This window comes from Seriola aureovittata, chromosome 3 (genome assembly GCF_021018895.1).
Source record: "Seriola aureovittata isolate HTS-2021-v1 ecotype China chromosome 3, ASM2101889v1, whole genome shotgun sequence".
Classification (NCBI taxonomy): domain Eukaryota; kingdom Metazoa; phylum Chordata; class Actinopteri; order Carangiformes; family Carangidae; genus Seriola; species Seriola aureovittata.
Genome location: NC_079366.1, coordinates 20574949 through 20595134, shown reverse-complemented (window position 1 = coordinate 20595134; position 20186 = coordinate 20574949). Strand labels below are relative to the sequence as shown.

The 20186-nt window shown below is 39.8% G+C and overlaps 2 protein-coding genes across 2 annotated transcripts; one reads left to right on the top strand and one right to left on the bottom strand.

The window, feature by feature from the left end:
- Positions 1-178: 178 nt before the first annotated feature.
- On the top strand, positions 179-5855 carry LOC130166252 (caspase-6-like). Its single transcript, XM_056371723.1, has 8 exons — positions 179-283; positions 554-595; positions 2352-2394; positions 2503-2652; positions 2829-2905; positions 3100-3275; positions 3376-3526; positions 3656-5855. Exons 1-8 carry the CDS (start codon positions 253-255, stop codon positions 3889-3891), a joined length of 906 nt encoding a protein of 301 aa, XP_056227698.1. The 5' UTR covers positions 179-252; the 3' UTR covers positions 3892-5855.
- Positions 5856-5997: 142 nt separating this feature from the next.
- LOC130166249 (calcium uniporter regulatory subunit MCUb, mitochondrial-like) lies at positions 5998-20116 on the bottom strand. The gene is made up of 8 exons (XM_056371720.1): positions 19842-20116; positions 9697-9766; positions 9442-9609; positions 7893-7997; positions 7576-7736; positions 7212-7415; positions 6779-6895; positions 5998-6283 (listed from the first exon to the last, which is right to left on the bottom strand). Exons 1-8 carry the CDS (start codon positions 19947-19949, stop codon positions 6206-6208), a joined length of 1011 nt encoding a protein of 336 aa, XP_056227695.1. The 5' UTR covers positions 19950-20116; the 3' UTR covers positions 5998-6205.
- Positions 20117-20186: the final 70 nt, after the last annotated feature.

The window sequence follows — 20186 nt, the reverse complement described above, 5'->3', positions numbered from 1 at the left end:
TAAACCACTGCACTTTGATTTTTTATGATTAGCTGTTGCAATGTGGCAAAGGCGAAAAAAAAAATGTGTCAAAGGCGGAAGTACTGACTGTTAAGCGTTGAGAAACAGACGTCAGAGCCAATCGTGTTCTCCGTGTGTCTCATTCGGCCAATGAGATTTAGGGGGGGGGGCTAAATCAGACTCACTGGTGTTGTCTTGACAAAGCAAATTCATTTTCCAGTGGTGTCAGTCGGGGAGAAACAACCTGTGAACATGTCTAACACTGCGGAAGACAGCAGCGCAGGTAACAACTTTACAAACATGTTTTAATTAAAAGTCGACATACCAGTTGTGGTCTCCTTTGTACGGCATTTTAAAAGTTATCAAGTAAATGCAATGCCTTTTAAATTCGCACTATGTTGTTTCATACTGTAAATGTTTCGCCTTTACTTTAAGTGACCTTTCGCTTCAGACAGTCACTAGGTTAGCATAACAGTTGTGGCAGGTTTTTTTTTATGTCATTCCACCAAGACTTAATGCCACAACTTAATTGCTCTTTGTCTCGTCTTCACAGGAAGTGTTGCCAAAGACAGCAAAACGGCAACAGACAGGGCGGGTGAGTGCTTGACATTAAGACACACAGATTTACATGGATACATTGTTTGCGTCCACTTGTCTTCTTAGAGGGAAGGGTCACTGCAAATCAATGCACAGTTGTTCTGAGTGATCACGCTTATCCAATGATGGAACAGGTCCTGATGGGAATGGTCTCTTCAAGTATGACATTGACATTGTCCCCATCCATATGGCACGAGGCATCACTTAACAGTTTGATAAGTATGAAAATCATGTGAATCATACGCTATGGCCTTCACAGTCACCAGATCTCAACCCAACTTAACACATATGTTAGACAGTGGGGAATATGATTTGGAATAATGGTGTTCATCCCTCCAGTAGAGTCCAGAGACTTTTAGCATATGTTCTGGTGTCACAACACCTTACTAAGATACTTAATATTGTTTTTTCCCTTTAATTTGTCACATGCTATTATTAAAGCCTATGTGCTGTTATAATGTGAATTGTCTTCAAAGCAAAAGCGAAACAATGTAAATCTGTGCAGAAACCAGGTTTTATTGCCAGTGAGGCCAGAGTACACTCAGTTCAAACGCACTGAGATGAATCATTAACTCAAACTCTTTTGATTATTGCCGTGTCATTTAGGCATGATGTAATTTTTCCCATATTTGCTGTCATCCTGTCATTTAGACACTATAAAGGTGCTTTTTATTGGGCAGAGTAAAAACTGAAAGGTATCGAGTGTGAAAGACGAGACAGCCCAGCTATAAATTGGTTTGTCTTGATCCTATAGTATATGAATTGTATGTAAATTAGCTACAATGTAGTTTAATACAACAGCCCTGGAATAAATGGTAATTTCATGAAGGTTATATTCAGTTTTTGTTAAAGCTCTTTGAAAGAGGTCTTCATTCAGTTTAATGGTCAGTTATGCGTTTCTGGTGCTGTTGACTTATATTGTGTTAGAGGCGGCCTAATATTTCTTGCCTTCACACAATTTATATCAGTGAGGACACACTAAATGTTAGAAACACAGCTTAATGTACAGCCTCCCAAATGACCATAAAGTTGAATCAGAACCTCTATGAAACAGATTCAACAAAAACTAAACAGTACAACTGTTATATTAGAATGAATAAGTTTTAGCAAGGTGTACCTAATAAACTGGCAACTGAGTGTAAAACAAAAAAAACACACAAGCCCAAAAGTACCTTTCAAAAATGTGTATATATACTTATCTATATTTTTTTAAAAGTTAGATGATACCTTCAAATAGCCGTTTTACGCGGCATGGGACCTCAACTCTGTCAAGGTTCCACGCGAGCTGAGGCGAGCTGTGGTGTGAAAGCACTGCAGACTACTGATTGGTCAGAGAGAGTTGTTAAATACCCCTGATCTGCTGCCTTCACACACAGAGTCTAACCTACATATCTGTAGGGTGGGACATGGAGGTGTCACTTTTGGCCTCTGTTCTTTGCCATCTTTCTCCACCTGTCATCCAGCCATTGAGCGCAATGAGGACACTAAAGCTGACAGAACAATGGCTGCTTGACCCCATACCAGCAGCAGTGGAGCAATTCATGCACCTTTAGTTGTACTGCTTAACAAAGAAGCAAAAGCCAGAAAAGCTCAATCATCCTATTTATTTTTGGCAAAGAAAGTGTTATTTTTTGTTAGATATTTAAAAGAAAAAAAAATATTAAAAAAAGCTGTAAAACCAGACTTGTCAAAGCATTATTGTTTTATAATTATAGTCTAAGTGGGTTATTCATGTATGTGTTGTTTTTTTATAGCATGCACAGAGAACCTGACAGAGACTGATGCCTTCATCAGAAGGTAAACCGTTTCTTCTTGTTTGTGTAGTTATCAGCATGAAATTCTCACTTCACTTTGGTCCAGTACTTACCTAATGTGGTCTGTATTCATGTTTCTTTTTTGAAACAGCTCTTTAGCTTTGGATCCTGCAGAGGAGTACAAGATGAGCAACAAACGACGAGGCCTCGCACTCATCTTTAACCAGGAGCGCTTCTTCTGGCGCCTGGGGTTGAGCGACAGGCACGGGACCAACGCTGACCGCTACAACTTGGAGAGAAGGTATCCCTTTGCAGCTAGCCGCAGGAGAGGGAACACTGTGTTTGTTAGAGCTACTTGTGTGCACTGGTTTAGCGACTGCATGTTGTGTCTGTGGTAACATCTTGTAAGAATATCCAATGCTTTTCTTCTTCTTTGTATTTTATTACATGCCCAACTAATACTCACCTCTCTTTTAGACTGAAAGAGCTGGACTTTGAAGTGAAGGCTTATGACAACTACAAAGAGGATGAAGTCCTACAAAAAATCAATGAAGGTAAGTGTACACGATCACCTATATGACTGAAATGACATGTATATTCAGCAGAAGGCACTGTAACATCATTACTGGAATGCCTATTTCCTTGCTGTCCTGAACATGCAAAGATCCAGCATGTGATATCCTGTGGTACAGTACCCTTTAGCTCGTTCAGTTGCGAGTTTAACCTGATTTACCTGATGTCCCACCAGCTGCTGAAGACGATCATTCAGATGCAGACTGCTTTCTGCTCGTCTTCCTGAGCCATGGCGAGAATGACCATGTTTATACCTACGACGGCAAGATAAGCATCCAGGACATCACATCAATGTTCAAAGGAGACAAGTGCAGAAGCCTTGTAGGAAAACCAAAGATCTTTGTATTACAGGTACATGCAAACAAAAACCAATACTCCTTTCAAGCCTTTAGAACATGACAACATGCAGTATTACCTATGTTTTTTTTTTTAATGCTGTGTCTGTCACTAGGCATGCCGTGGAGACAAGCATGATGATCCAGTGACCCCCTGTGATGCCGTGGACAATGAGATAAAGACGAATGAGGTGGTGGTGGACGCCAGCACCGTATACACCCTCCCTGCTGGAGCTGATTTCATCATGTGCTATTCTGTGGCTGAAGGTGAGCTGCCAAGGATGTTTGAAACTAGTCATTTGCTCTTGATGGGTAGTTGATATTAGAGTTAATTATTTCAGATGCATTAAATGTTGTCCAGTCAGTTAACTTTCTTGTCCTGTGCCGTTTGTTAAGGCTACTATTCCCACCGGGAGACCATCAACGGATCCTGGTATGTCCAGGATCTGTGTGAGCTGCTTCGGAAGTATGGGGATTCCCTTGAATTCACGGAGTTACTCACACTGGTCAACAGAAAAGTGTCAATGAGGAGCGTAGGGAACTGTAATGACCGGAGTGCGATTGGGAAGAAGCAAGTACCTTGCTTTGCTTCAATGCTCACCAAGAAACTCTACTTCCGACCAAAACAGTAACAGTTTCAGATCTCAGTCATTAAATTAGCTGATTTTCTATTTATGCCTGGAAATTAGGGTCTCTGGAAGGGGGATTTTTTTCTTTTCAATTTCTGTTTTTCTCCAGTCATCTACTGTATGTTGCTTGTGAATGCTATTATTTACATATGCACTGAATAATCAGCTATTTACAGGTTTAGTTTTTCCAATCGAATCAGTGGTTACAAAATAACAGGAGCAACATGTACTGACATGAGCTGAAATACTGTGAACATTCTTGGCCTCAGGCAATCTCATCACTCTGAAACCTCATATAATTTGGAATTGTGGTTTCATTTGTTATGTAATGTTTCTTCTTGAGAAACCAGATTTTATAAACCTTCACCTGGTTTATACGTTTTTTTTTTTTTTTGTGTGTGTTTGCATCTGCATGACAGAGAATCCAGGCAGGACGATCTGTGGCAGCAGTAAGAGTAGAGAGTAGAGGTGAAATCTGATTACTGCGCAGCTGCAAGTAAACATGTTGCAGTATCTTATTTACAGGTTTACCTAACCTATCCTAACCTGTTTTCTCACACTAATCTGGTTTCTTATGTAATTGTAAATGTACAGTAGATGTTATAATGCAATCCAATACAACAGCCCTGCAGTAATTCAAAGGTAATTTTGTATATTGGAGGACCAAGATAGACTCATCACAGCTACATGTATGCATTGACTGGTTTGTGAAAAATCTTGCTTTATTTGTCACTACTATTAGAAAACCAAATTTAAAGGCTCCCTGTAAAACATGCAGGTGTTTCAAAGTATTTTACAGCAGAAGTGGACCAAAGACCAGCAAATACCACCTCTGTAAAACCAGAAAAGTTCATAAGCTTTTATAAAACAAAACATTAACCTTTTAGGGAAAAGGTGCAGAGGCACTACTTTATACAGCAAATGCAATATATTTGTGTAGTGATTAGTCTTTAGGCAATCATTTACTGACTAAATTTATCATGAGATGAGAAGCATCGGGATTTGGGTGGCTTATCAGTGTATATATACATATTTACAGAAATACTGCAATGTGATTTTTTTTTTTTTTTTCACTTATTTCTGCCAGAAACGTGTGGACTCATTTTTGACAGCATAATTCATGGTCTTCTTATATTGGATTGCATTATGGTTTAAGTTGTTCCTGTTATTTTACCCAACCACTGTAGCTCAATACACATTTTGCACTTTAAAAAAAAAATTGCTTTTAAATTGCAGGATTATCACAGAACACATTTTGTGTCAGCTACTTTTCATAGCCTTTTGTGGTATTTTATCTTAGCTTGTTTAATCCAGTTTTAACTATTGTGGTACTACAGAAATGTTTGCTTATTCTCTAGCCGACTGTCTTTTTACCTTAACAAGCCAAGAAAATGGTAGCTTTTGAAATAACTGGTGGCCTTGCTCAAGCAAGCTTTCCTTAGACTAAACACTGTCTAAGAGGAAGCTAGAAGTGTCAGGTGAGGGTTTTTTTTTTAGCTGTACAGTCAGTTACAGGTATGTCAAATATTTTCCAACTTACTGTATCTTGCGAGGCAGGTGACATAACAGCATGACAACCAGGAAACAGTACTCCTAATGATTTTGTTCACATCAGGGTTAAATACTTGTCATAGCAGATTATCCAGTCACAACGTAAACATGCTGTTTGTTCAAGCTCGCTCCATCAAAAAGGGAATTCATGTTTGTGCTCTTCTTTGTGTCGTAGCAGTTTACAGTACTAAATTTAATAATGCGTATTTGCACCCAAAACGGCAACAAACACCAGTGTGGAAAGTACCTCAGGGAGAAGGGGTGTCCTTTTACACATGTACTGTGGACCTAAAACACTTTCAGCTGTGTCACATGATCTATAAACTCAGGAAAAACAAAGTTACCAGCATACACTCATCCTGTATTTTTGTGGTCTTACTGTTTTGACTTTTTACAATAAATTCTGTGTGATATTACTGATGTTACATATAGTGATTTTGTTGTTTTGGTCAAATCTCCATCTTCTAAGAGAACACGGTTATTATCTATCTACTGGCATCAAAACATCTTTGAGATTTCCATAAAAAGACATTGCGCAGACAAAAGGAGCTCCCAGTGTTGAGGAAATACTTTTTATTTCAATAGACCTCAGAGTTTGTATATTTTTCAAAGATATAATTGGAATCATTATCAAGATTGTAAACAAAAACACAGAGTGATATGGATTCCTCGTTGAAAAGGGGCCATTATCAAAAAAAAGCAAAGAAATGTTTTTGCTCTGGAAGTGTGTTAGTGTGAGTGACGCCTCGTCGTGGCTTGGCTTCGTTCATGGCTTTTGCTGGATCTGTTCAAGTGGCAGCTGCATTTGAGTTGGATATTTCAGACGTCTCAGGTCCTCCTCCACCTGACGCACAGAAAACACAGTCACACACAGAACACGAACAAACACCAATGATTTTCTGTGGGATTTTAAGAAGACGCAGGGATCATAACTGTTGTAGCCCCTTGAAACAATGAATAAATGAGTGATGCAATTTTCTTAAACAATTATTATGTTAGCATGTCACTACAACATGTCGCTAAACTAAGATGGTGAACATTCTTCACATTACACCTGCTGAACATCAGTGTTAACATTCTGATATTAGCATTTAGCTCAAAGTGCTGCTGTGCCTAGGTTCAGCCTCACAGACCTGCTAGTATGACTGGTAACTCTTAGTTTTGTTTGCTAATGTATAAAGCTGTTACATTAGGCAATTTACATGTTATTTGATTTAAATTCTGGAAATAGTTGTTAAACTTATAGCATATATGTGTCCAGAACATGTTAGCGAGGTCTCTACCTGTAGCCAAGGATTAAGCCATTGTGAGGTTATAAAAACTGAACAAATCAACCAACCTGAGCCAGTTCATCCTTCAGTTCATTGTATTTGTTCACATTGAATTTCTTCTTAATGGCCCCCTTATAAAAGTAACGCAGGAACTGTCTGTCTTTAGCATCTGGGTACAAATAATCCTGAAAGAAAGAATAAAGTAGTTATGCTGTTAATGCGGGGAGAAAAAACATATGCATGACTTCAGGTTTAACTGACAGTATGTTTAAGAAATAGTTTGACATTTTGTGAAATAGATGAGATGATTGATACCATCTCATGTTTATGAATTTTGCCTTCTGGCTGTTTCATATTTAAAAGTATGCTTATATGTGAGACTGGCATCAATCTTCTCATCCCACTCTTGGCGAGAAATAAGTGTATTTCCTACAATGCCGAACTATTCCCTTAACTGTAAAAGAACAGAACTGACGTGGGTTAAATGTCCCTTAGACTTGCCTGTTTGGTAAGGACGTAATAGGAAAAGGCTCCAATGCTGGTGGCGTAGGTGATGAAGTAAGTGACGGGCTCCATTACATCCCATGAATAGACCCACCAAGTGAGCCAGGCCAGAGCACCACCCTGCACAGATAACAGGGCCATGCCGGTCCAGAGAACCTTGGATGACTGGAACTCTGCTGTATGGGACAGCTGTGCCTTCATCTGTCAGGAAATAATACAAGGACGACACGTTACTGGCTAATTCACAGAAGCCTGTGCAGAAAAAACTAACAGGTAAGAAATGCCATCCGTCACTTCCCATACTGTACTGAAAAAATCAGTAAAAAAAAACAGAATCAACCAGCTATAACACATCAAGTACCTTTTCTAGAGGTGAAAGTTCCTGTTTGAGGTTGTCCAGTTTCTCCAGCAGCTCCCTCTCTTTCAGCAGGTGGTGTTCAGGCAGGTGGAGTGCTGTGTGTAGCAGATGCACAACATGCTTCATGTCCTCCAGCTCCATGGCGTGCTCGCTTGACGTACACACTGCAACAGAGGGCACAACAAGGTGGATGGAGGATGGGAAAGTGAGATGAGTCATACCTGGAGAGATAATACCTACTATTTATCAGCAGGACTAAGTGTAACTGAGAGGAAGGCAAAATGAGGGTAATTTATGGCTGGAGAGAAATGTGTTTATACCCTTTTCAGGCGACTGGACGTCATAGACTGCATCGTTGATGACGAGCTGGAAGTCCTTGTCCAGCAGAGCATCTATCAGCGTGGTGTTGGCAACACGATCTCCCTCTGTCAAAAGAAGACGAACATCCAACTGAGTTCTTTTATCATTCTTTAATCATATAACTTCATCTCTTTTCTTACAAACTGCCCAAATAAACACAATAAAAACACAAAACAGAGACAGAAAATGCATATAGAATATAATGAAATGCTAAACAGATCAATCCTGCATATACTATATAAACCTCAGACAGAAACTACCACACAGGAAGTCTAATTTACAGCTGAAACAAAGTTACTCATCACTGCAAAACCAAACTTGTTGTGTGCCATCTACATCTGACCTACTCCACCAATTTAGCACTGTACTCCTATAACTTTGCCTGATGTCATCTTTTTTATTCCATGCATTCTTCTTCCTTGTCAAAGGTGTTATATGGATAGCAGTTAATGTAGTCTTAAGCCATAAGCACAGACAAAGAGCGAGCTACAAAGGTCTGATACAGATGTCACGTCTTTCTAACTCAACAACCCCAGATTTTTTTTTCTTTTCATTTTCAAACTTGTAGTCCTCAGTCCTGACTAACGCTGACTCAACATTTGAGGCAATTTATCATTTTTCAAGTTCCAGTCACAAAAGGCTTTATACAATGAATTTCGCATATGAAGCAGTATTCCCTAACACTATAGACTTAAATGTGTAAAATCAGTGACGTTGCCTGTTAGGGCCATAACTTGTGCATTGTCGGTAACAAGTAAACAGCATCATTTTAAAGGGTCACAAGCCATAGTTGGGAAGCACTGATCTATTGTGCTACAAATGAACCAACATACTGGCAATGCAAGTTACTTTTCCCATAACTGTTCTGAGGTTAAAAAGCACAACATCAAAATATACTTACAGTAGCAAAAGTAAAACTACTCATTATGCAGAATGGCCCATTTCAGGATAGTTAATATTATTTTACTGGATTATAATTACTGATACATTAATGTGTACATGATTGCTATAATGTTGCAGCTGGTAGACGTGGGGCTAATTTCAACTACTTCATATACTGCTAGGTAGTTTAATCCATAATAATGCATCATAATTTCTTAGTTGATTTGTTGTATTAATAATGTGAATCTGCAAAGTAACTTGTATCTAAAACAAATGCAGTGGAGTAAAAAGTGCAATACTTTCCTTATAAAATGGAAATACTCAAGTAAAGTACAAGTAAAATTATATTAGTATTAGTGTATTGCTAATTAACCCTTTAAAATCTTGTGGTTGGATTTTTAAACAATCTTGCAAATCAATCTAGAAAATGAGTTAATGATTTATGAAATGATATCCAGCAGGCATCCTGCCAAATTACTGTGTGCAGCTTTCAGCGCTTACACACAACTTGCCAAACCAGGGCTGCAACAAAAAACCCCCCCAAAAAACATGGTCAAACCAGACCGACAACACCTGAAGAATGTGGTCGACTCAGTTTGCGCATAGCTAACACATGCTGTGTCATACCCTTGGAGAAAACAGAAGCGGTAACTCCAGGGTCCTCTCTCTGCAGATCTGTGATCAGGTCTCCTACACTCATCAACATGGGTCTGAGGAAGAACAGACACTTCTCATTCCTAGATGGCAACGGGACCTCCAGAACCAAACGGCCATATTTGTACTTCAAAGACACATCTGCAACACAAAAACAGGGAATCTACTTTCAGAGGGTTGTGACATATAGCAGTTTATTTTCATGTGGAGGTAGTAACAGTATATTACCACTGGAGGGCGGGAGGGTACTGTAGAAAAGAGCCTGACAATTTCCAAGCAGAGGCCACCTCTGTTGAGCCTAAAAAGAGAAAGATAGAAGGAAAGAAAGATGACATATGGTAGTCAACAGTTTTTTTAACAGCTTATTCAGTTTGTTCTGTGTGTTAAAAAGTACACCCCTCCCTTGGTAAACACTTGTGTCGGCAGACAAAGGAGAGTAAATAGATACAAAGCTTCCTGAAAAAGAGGATCTGAAAAAAACCCATCCACTTCAAAACAGGCTGCCAAAAGGCAGCATCAATTGAGTTGTCTGTGCTTTGGCTCTGCTCTGAGAGTGCTTTTACGCTAATATGAAGTCGTCTATTGCAGTCGCTGCCTGTTGAAATGCTTTACCCTCCCTTAGTAAACGGCGTGAAACTTGATCAGCTGATTGCGATTGTGCAGATTTAACCGGCTCATTTGCTGATGCAGGATTTTTCATTTAAATTCAGGCTACGGTATTTCATGCTTAATGAAATGCCACTGTGCCTCTCTATACAAAGTACTATCACTTTGTAAGACTTCAAGTCTCTCCCACACTCCTGATAATGGAGAGTGCATCCACAGGGAACACTTCATTATTCTAGTCAGCAGGACTGTGTCCTGTGCTTGGCATTTCTGAGGCCTCGTCCTTATAGTTTTCATGCAGACTCATATTTCTACTCAATATTTAAAGCCACTGGGATGTGATACAAAGCAGCCATTTTAGCATTAGGGCCACACATTTTACTGTAGACATGTTAGGCCTAGTCATAGCAGAGTAATGACTCACAATATTCCATGCTCCAGTTTTTCTACGAAAAGCTCTCCACACTAGCCACACCCCTGTGGTGGCGCACAGATTCCTCCACAGTATTTCTTATTTAGCTGAGAGTCAGAGGGGTCCCACTTGCATACATCTTTGTCCAACTGACAATCAACGATGTGGCAGCCAGTCTCTCCCACCCCTTCGTCCTCCAGCTGGGAATCTGTTCAATCGATATCACATTAAACAGGAACAAGGGAGCCGCCCGTTTTTATGGGCCGAGAAAGCAGACACGCCTGAAGGCACAGTGGTGGAGCAAGAGCCAGATACGCAGTCCTTCACACCCCACTGCTTAGGAGTGGGGGGTTCAACATGAAAACCAACATTCACATACACCAATGAGTAACTGTCCACGTGACTTGAGGGTTTTGTCTCAGTCATAAGCTGGACCACAAAGATGCAACAGCGATCCAGTGGCTAGAGCCAGAAGGTGAAACATTATAAGGGCTTATGCACCGTAAAAAAAAAAAAAAAAAGACACCACATGTTACCTGAGGATTACAAGTAAATTTGAACAACTAGGTCTGTTGTAAAACTGTTTTGTCTTGATTTTTATAAATACTGCATATTCCAAAAAGAGACAAACAAAACGATCCCAGTGAGACAAATTTGAGCTGCTCGGCTTGTGTGAGATCTCCAGATGTTATTATTCAGCTGAAAGCACTCACAGAGCTTCACCACCTACACATGAGCACACCAGCTCTCCATGGAGAGTGTAGAAGAGGATTTTTTTTTGTAGATGATCCATGTGAATGTACATCGATATTTGAAGGGGCACGCCACAGATTTTTTTTACACATGAAGTGCTGTTTATTTGTCATGAGTACTTCTCATGAAGTACTCATCATCTTCTCACTGTTAAAGTTTTTTTCTGTGGCTCTGGGTGGACCTTTCCAAAGTCTGGGAAAAAAAAAAACCCTTGTGCTGTCATCTCAGTTTGCGCTTTGGGCTTAAAATATCTAGCAGAAAGCTGGTGATACAAACTGATGCTGTGGTGTTTGAAAGAGGAGAGTGTTTAGGAGGCAGTTAGGTTCTCATAAAAAATGCCATTCACCTGCAATAGTGAAATTGTAGAGACCAGTGTTTCTGGAGCTTGAGTCATACAAAAGTCAAGCTATCAGCCTATGCTGCTTCTATTTTGATGATACTTTTATAATCTGTGTCTTGTGAGACCCCCAACTTTATGGCAACTTAAATCAGTGAATAACCCTATCAAATAAAAAGAGTGAGGAATGCCATCTGAAACCACAAAAGCTAAAAAAAAGCATTTATATTCTGATTTTAAAAAGCTTTTAGTTGTGATATACACAGAACTGTATAGAGTGGGCGATATGGTTAAAATCCCGTAATGTTATCCTATAGCCTATATGTAATAAAGAAGCAATTGAAAGATTGCTTCTGGCTAATCCCTACAACTACATACCTGACAGTTCATGTGTTTCATTGCATTGATGCAAATATTATGCAAAAAAATAAATCCACAGTACCATAAAGCAGTCCCACCTATTGATTTGCAACTACAATGGCCTTATACAGTGATTCCCTCAGAGGGTCCCAAGATCTTTCTGAGAGGTCACAAATAAGATTGACAAATATATTTTTTAACTTTTCTCTATTTTTTTTTAATACAATATTGTAAATGAAAAGGCCTCTAAAAATATTTTAATGCAACAGAAGAGACAAAAACAAAAATCACCCTTTGGTTGAACTGCTCACAAGTCACGTCTCGACTGAGGCCATAATCTGTCATGTCACCGTTATAAGGTGTCACAAGCCAAAAAGGCTGGGACGCACTGGCCTAATACACATAGAGAAATTAAAGATAAAACTGTCATAATATAAATGGTATATTATTCTGTGAGTGCTCATAATTAACCCCTGACAGCAAGCACATTACCATGTTAAACAGCCTGGAACTGCATTTTAAATTCCGCCCCTACAGGCGCAGCCATAGCTTCTTCTTTAAACTGAGTGATGCAGGCGCTGACTGCCAACACATATGACAACACAAGGAAATAAAATGTGTATATCATGTCACTCTCATTAGCATTTCATGTCAAGGTAGTATTATAGCAACATTTGCACTCACATTGCACATTGATTGGTGCCCTGCTAATGTGAAAACATCAAGGGCGAAGCCAGACTATTTGTCTCTTGTCTCTACTGACTGGGAGGGTATGTGAGTGTGTGTGTGTGTGTGTGTGTGTGTGTGTGTGTGTGTGTGTGAAGAGAGTAAGATTAGTGAGTCAATTCAACAGCTGAGTGCCTCCAGGCAGTTTATATGCTTTGTGCACATATACCAAGCCCATTCTAAATCAACAGGACGTGGCTACTGTGACAGATAATGTAGCTTGAGAGCTGTGTGATGATTAATAGTCAATTTCCAAAGCCATGCTCCTGGCCCTGTGTTATTACTGTCTGTAGGATAAATACTCACACTTTTACTTCTCTCACCTACATGTTCTACCTCTGTTCTGTAAAATGCTCTTACACATCACAGCAACAATGTTTTACTTTTATAGTAAAAACTATTTATATATATTTAAGGGGATGAGTGTCATGTGACAGACCTCTAGGGTAGAAGCTTAAAACGGAGACCACCAATTTTTCTTTTGAAACAGACTACTGAAAAACAGCAGATGAGCTTGCCAGCCTCATTACACTTAATGACAGAAACATAGGGAGCGAGTGCAGTAATGATTTTTCGTGCCTTGTGGGAATAATGGGGACTGCTGCTGTAAATGCCTAGAACCCACCGGCCAACAGTACAGACAATCCTTTGGTATTAACAAGACAGTCTAAAGCTATATTAGCTGCTCTGTGAGGCTGTACCTATTAAGACACAGCAGTACTTTGAGCTAAATGTTAACATTAGCATGCTAACATGTTCACAATTACAGTAATTCATAATGGCGCAAGAGAAAAACTCAGGGGATCACAAAATTAGGCTTCATCCTCTGAGGACCTTGAATATTGTTAAGGATCAACCTGTTGCTTACATGGCTAGAAATAGCATAGTAGGTTGGTTAAATGAAAGGAGAAATATTGTTAAAAATCTTTTTGTCACATTTGTTTCCTAACATTTATAAACGCAGGTACTGGCCAAAATCTAGAAAAAGTAATGTAATGCTTTATGGATGATGCAATATGGAAGACTGTGAAGGAAAAAGCTGATATAGTGATACAGAAACTATTGCATGACTTACATTCATTTGAATTCATGATAAATTACAGTTCATGCTCTTATTTGCCCTGAATTTTAATTGCAATTTAATTACATGTTGATTAGTCTTTTTTCTTTCTTTCTTTTGTTTACACATGTAAAGCGTGTGGTAGACAGATAATAAGGCTTGCAACCAAAAGCAAGAAAGGTCAGCTCTGTCCCTGTTGGAGGGCTATCCATTACTGTAGAAGTACTAACAAAAGAGGAAATTTCCAATCTCAGTGTTGCATGAATAATGTAATGTTTCATTGGGGCAATTCTCATGGAAAAAGACAGACACACCCATAGATTATTAAACACATAAAACACTGTAATGCCTGAACGAGCGCAGACACTGCAAATATATGAGTAACAGGCAATCACACCCTCGTCATGTCACAAGACGTATAGCCTGCAGAGAGGAGTGGGCTGTTCTGCTCTACATGATAACGAACGTCACCACTGGCTACTCAAATGAATATTTGTCTGCTTATCAAAACTAAACACACTTTCCAATTACACGGCTAATCGCTATCCAGAGTGCAGGGCTGTCACTGTCTCTCCATTGTCCTTCACACATTTTGGGAGTCAATTTTGAGCTGCAGGGAACAACGCTGCGCACCTGCTGCTCAGCACCAAATAATTTCCTCCAACTGTTCGTTCTCGAAGCAATCAGCTGAAAGTATATTTACCCCTTGATCTGACTTATTTTATGCCACGCCAACAGGGAACTGGGAGAGAGGAGAGAGAGAACATGGGGTGTGAAAGCGGAGGGGTGACACACCCTCATCTCCCTCTTCTGCAGTAAAGTCTGCTGGAGCAATGATCAGGGTTATCATGGTGAAAAGCAGCCTCATTTTCCCTGCAGTCTCCCAGCAGGTCACTCCATTATGAATCCTGTCACAACTGAGCTATGGCCTGTTGCAGACTTGTCATCACATGTTGCTCGACTTCCTACGGGTATTTCCTCCAACTCACCACAGGTTGGATACCACTAAGCAAAGGGAAAGTGACTTTTTTCCGCATACATGCAGGTAATCATAACAGGATGCCAGTATCTTGCAGGGTTGACTTGAAACAGAAGGAAAGGAAAATGTATGCGTGTGATAAACGGCCTAAAGGCTGGGGTGAAAATCGAAGGCTGCCAAGAAGTGAAATTGACTGACTGAGAACAGCCAGTATTCTTATCATGAAAATGATTTGCATTGAAGCATTTTGTTTTTCTGTTATCAAGTTAATAACCTGGCCGGGTTAGGAGGACGAAGGGAAAAAAGAGTGAGATACTGATGACGACAGGACGACAGATAACATGTTCGGTACCACCGAAAATCAAACTATAAAAAAAAAGTGTCAAAATGAAAAATTATAATTCACTGATGTATAAAAAAACAAAACGAAGATTTAATCTCTTTAATGCACAATAGGAATGTGAAGTTGGCTTTTCTTCAAGCAGGTCCTACAAGCAGAGGCTCTACGTTCCTGACAGCTCTCCAAATAGTTCCTCTGCCATGTGAAGACGGTAACTGTCTGTTTGAAAGAACTTCTGCAGAGGCAGGACTTTATTTATTTATCTATTTATTTATACCCTACATGGGAATATAACCTTTTTAATACCACTGATCAACCCTAATTGCAGTGCTTTACCCTGAATCCCAGCACAACACAATGAAGGAGCTGAATGGATTAAGGAATGTGTGTTTGCAAAGGTTCAGAACAGCCAGATTTGGAGGAGCACAAACAACTCTTCCAAAAAAAACTAAAAACAACTTTCCATCCTGAACTAAAATGCAAAGCTGCCACAAAAAAACATTGCCTCTGCCAGCTTGAGTGAATAATAGTTCCCCTTTAGGTTACACAACACCAGGAAATGCTTCATCACAAGGGCACACCAGGACGAGAAGCACACAAGGTAACTAGTCTGTTGTTGGATTGAGAACTACCTTGAACTTATTTATATATTAAAAAAAAAAAAAAAAAAAAAAAAAACACACTCGGTAAGAAAAGATTTAAAAAAGAATTTAAAAGGGATTGGAAATTCTTTCACTTGTTCACTGTTAGATTATCTGGATTCCTTTGTCTTATGAACATGTTATGACTTTCAATACTCTTACCACACAGTGCAGTGCTAAAATTATTAGTGGGGATTGTTACCACAGACTCTGTTGCAGCAGACTAATCATTCTCACCCCCATTATTTTCCTTTGCCAAAGGCTTCAGCTGTTGTTTAAATATCATGCAGCCATATGGGTGTAACTGATAAGGCTTAATTTGTAGGATTCACACATTATTGGTCCGATGTACAGTGTATCCACTATATATTGTTGACAAGACAGAATATAGACCACATTATATAACTTGCTTACTTACTTACTAACTAGATATCAGATGTGTTATCTAGATATAGATGTCAGAAATGATCTTCATCTTAACCACCAGGTGTACCAGTTAATACCAGGTATAAATGGGGTTTAAAACTCAGCTACTGTATTTCTCACACTATAGCTCTGCTAAGCAGCGCTGGTCCACAGCTCAAGTAGACCTTGATATCTACTGAAACACAAGTCTGAGAGACTCCCTCAGGGTGATGTTCACGTGCTTCTACCAGTCCCATTCTATTTCTGTGGATGCTGCCCTAATAAAGAACAGCCTCTACTGCTGGCATGACCTGTCCTGACACTGAGAAACGAGCTGTCTGGCCTGCTGGAATGAAACCTCCTCCATCTTAACAGTGCCATGTCGGTCCGTACGATGAAAGATGCAAGGCAGCAGATGGAGCCTGCAGTCAGATAAAAACGTCACCCCGTTCGGTGACAAAGTGAGGCCTTCCTCAGCTGTGCTAACGTTTTGGGGTTTAAAGTTTCTGTGGAACAGAAAGCATTTGTCTCTATTACAGGCGTAGGATTACATTATTTCAGCACACTCAAAACCCCAACGATAAATGTGTAAAGATAGACAATAATGACAAAACAGTTTCTTCCTGAATGCTGAAACCCTGCTTGAGCGTGTTTTGTTTGTCACAAGCAGTGTTTTCACACCACGCATAGAGGAACAAAGTTATATATTTTGAAATACATGAAGTGATGCACTTCAATCATCATTGTGCAGTGCAAAAAGGTACAGTATGTTGGGAGTGTGGTTAACCTACTAAGCACAAAAACTAGAAGTGGTTTTGACTACTGTTCTGTGAAAAGTGAAAAAAAATATGCATTGCAATATTTCCAGTCCTTTCCCATTGTGGTGTCTTGTAACAGCAGTTAGCCAGGTAGTCTCCAACAAATCCAAGAATCACAGAGCAGAGTTACTGCCATGCACAGACCTGGCAACCCCACTAGGGCTTTTAATCTCACGTTAGACAGCTCCAATTCATAAGTTCTTCTAAAACCTCCATATCTCATTTGATCTATTAGCTCACTACACAGGACAGGCTGTGAAAATAAGGTGTTGGACATACTGAAAGTTATGCGTTTCTCTTTCGATGGACCTACAGTGGCAGTTTACTCCTCTTCATCCCGTTTAGCCTCCTGAACCTTTCAATACTGCATGCTCGGAGAGGAAACCGATATTGATCTTCTCATCTCACTCAGGAAAGAAACTGCAAACAAATGTATTTCCCAAAAGGTCATACAGTTCCTTGTATGTGTTACTGGTAATACAGGCAATGAACAACAGACAGTCGCTGCAGAGAAAACTCAGTATCACTCATCTGCATTGAGAATCCCGCAGGCCAGTCAAATATGCTAATTTGCTTAGTGGCATTTCAAGCTCCCTCATATAATATTTACCTGTATAGTATTACAGTATTGTCTATTGAAGAGAAACATATTATCTGACAGCACCTTCACTTACTGGCATAAAATCCAAACTCCCTCTAGGCTCAATACTTTGCTGGAGGCGGTGCAAAAATTAAAGCAGATCTTAAAGTAATTTGTCTCCTGTGGAATCTTAGTGGGTAACGGCTTTTTTTTTTTTTTTTTTTACAATGTATAATAGAAATATAACATAAATATGACAATGACCCTAGCTGCCCACAACAGATTGTATCTGAATTGTCAACAGCTTAAGCTAACATCTACTCACTACTCAAGTCATGTCTGCTGACACTGCACTATAGTTGCTGTTATGAGCAGTTTTCGAAGCAGGGATTTAGCAAGGATTTGCAAGTCAACCAGATATTTACGGTCAAAAATTCATTTCATCTTCCACAACCTTTGGAGTGACCCCTGTATATTTCACCAACTGCCATATAAATAAAATGAAATCACTTTATTTCTACACCTTATCAGAAACAGTCTCATACAAAACTGACAATTTGCTCCCTGGAATTTGAAAACTGATTTTTCTGATTCTATGCAGGAGTGTTCTGTCTTCTCAATGTCGGTCTTATTACAGGTGTTGCACAATTTTAAACAACCTGTAATGCAGCCACATCATTGCTCTCCCAGCTTGTACAGTACTGAGTTGACAACAGCTTTTTGATACATTTCTACATGGATTCTGAAACTGCACAACACTGAGTCAGATTGTTTGAGATTTAAATTGATATTCCGGCTAAAATCTGTCTGTTTGATTATCAAACACTCCAGCCAACATGTAGGTTGTGGAGGCCTAGGGGGGAAAGATGCAGACCATGTGGTTGCAGGGACCCTAGTTACATATCACCTCTATACTGTTTTGTGTCTAATAAAAGGGGGGGGGGGGAAATAACCCCGAAATAATGCTTTCCATCACAATCACACAGAACAGAATCTGTGAGCAGCTTCAATGCTGACAAGGTTTCACTGCAGTAAAACGTCATCAAATTATCCATATCATTATCCATTATCCAAATTATCCATATCTAAGTACTCCTTCAGCATAATCCACTTATCTGCTATCTACTCACATTTTGCTAAGACTATAGCCTTAACCATTTGGTGTGTCTTCACCCATAGAGGGCTAAATGGGGTTTGCTGGTCTCTTGGTGGCTATAGGAATCCTTATGCCATTTGAGAAAGAGGCAAACTGCAGCTCCTGTTTTATATACGGTCCAGTCTAAAAATAGAACTCATCTTAGTCATTCTTGCATGCAGAGGTGAGTCATGGCAGCTTGCCAAACCAACATAATGTTTGTTTGTTTTTTTTTTGTTTTTTTTTCAATTCAAGAAACTGTACATCAATTTTCACTCAGTATGGAGACTTTCATGGCATTTAGCCCCTTTCTCCCTGCACTGTCAGAGATTTGAGGTGTCCAGTTGAGATCTGCATGCTCACGACTCAGCTGACCTCTGCAATTCCTTGCAATGGGTGATAAACATGGAATGCATGTGGGTTTTAACTTTATGCAGCATTTCCCTCCTTCACTTTTTACAACTGATTGCATGTGATGATTTGGTGCCTTGTATCTTTGACTTTTGCACCTTATGATTTGTAATGAGCTCTACATACAGGGAAGCACCTGATGATGCTCAATACTGACACATGATAAAGTAAGATGACCTCTATGCTGCACACACTGGGGGCTGCAGAGTATGGAGATGTTAGTGATGTCTCTTACTGAAGAGTACGACTGAAGAGCTTTCTCATAAGAGTAATTCAATGAGCGCTGCCTTAGTGACGAGATAATGTTCAGTAATGAACACTTTTCAAGGCTGATTGACTTGGACAGTCGTTTAGACGTCAGCAGGCAACATAAACCCCTGCAGAGCTAGGTGCTGTAATGCAATTTAATAATTTATTATATATTTTCTGTATATGTTCTGTTGGTAGTGAATGGAAATTACAGGACACAAAGGTGGAGAGCTAGAGTGACAGACAGAAGCAGAAGCGAGAGCTGCCTTACTCCAGTTATAAAAACCTCCACCAAAAAGAAAGTGAAAGATTGATCTTTTTTTCTCTTAAGTTTACATCTGATTTTAGGCAGTAAAACAAACACGGCATGTTGCCTAAAAAGCCGAAAAAAAGCAATCAATTTAAGAGCAGCTTATATGATTGAAGTTAGCGACTCAAACCGACTGTTTTCTTCTAAAAGCAGGAAGCCAGATCATCAAAAGCCCAACAGACTTAAATAGTTGCACAGTGGTGTCGCAACTCTACGCCGAATTAAATTACTTAGTTAAATGATTCATTTACCTGTTGAAGAAATGTAGCCGGACGAGTAGTTTTGAGACCGCAGTGAAGAGGCTTAAGACTTCCCAAAAGTCTCGCCGCAACTTTGCCGACCATCCGCACCGAAGCCATCGTCAGCCGTTGCCCGTCTTAGCTGTGTTGTTCGGACATACCGGGTAGAGATACTTCCACAAACAGCGTACCAGAGACCGGTGTTCCGGTTGAAAACGGGCTGCTGTATGTGTAAATAACAACAGATGTGGTGATAGCTACGGGACAGAGGGAGGCACAGCCCAGCCTGAGCTGCATTCCATTCCCTCCTAACAACATCCGAATCCGCTTCCTTTGCCCTCCCCCCTCTTTTTTTCT

Coding starts and splice junctions, on each gene's coding strand:
- LOC130166252 (XM_056371723.1), top strand. CDS start 253: ATGTCTAACACTGCGGAAGACAGCAGCGCAG. Junction 596..2,351: donor AACGGCAACAGACAGGGCGG/GTGAGTGCTTGA, acceptor GTTTTTTTATAG/CATGCACAGAGAACCTGACA. Junction 3,527..3,655: donor GTGCTATTCTGTGGCTGAAG/GTGAGCTGCCAA, acceptor CCGTTTGTTAAG/GCTACTATTCCCACCGGGAG.
- LOC130166249 (XM_056371720.1), bottom strand. CDS start 19,949: ATGGCTTCGGTGCGGATGGTCGGCAAAGTTGCGGCGAGACTTTTGGGA. Junction 9,767..19,841: donor CGGCTACATTTCTTCAACAG/GTAAATGAATCA, acceptor TTCTCTTTTTAG/GCTCAACAGAGGTGGCCTCT. Junction 7,416..7,575: donor AACTTTCACCTCTAGAAAAG/GTACTTGATGTG, acceptor ATTTCCTGACAG/ATGAAGGCACAGCTGTCCCA.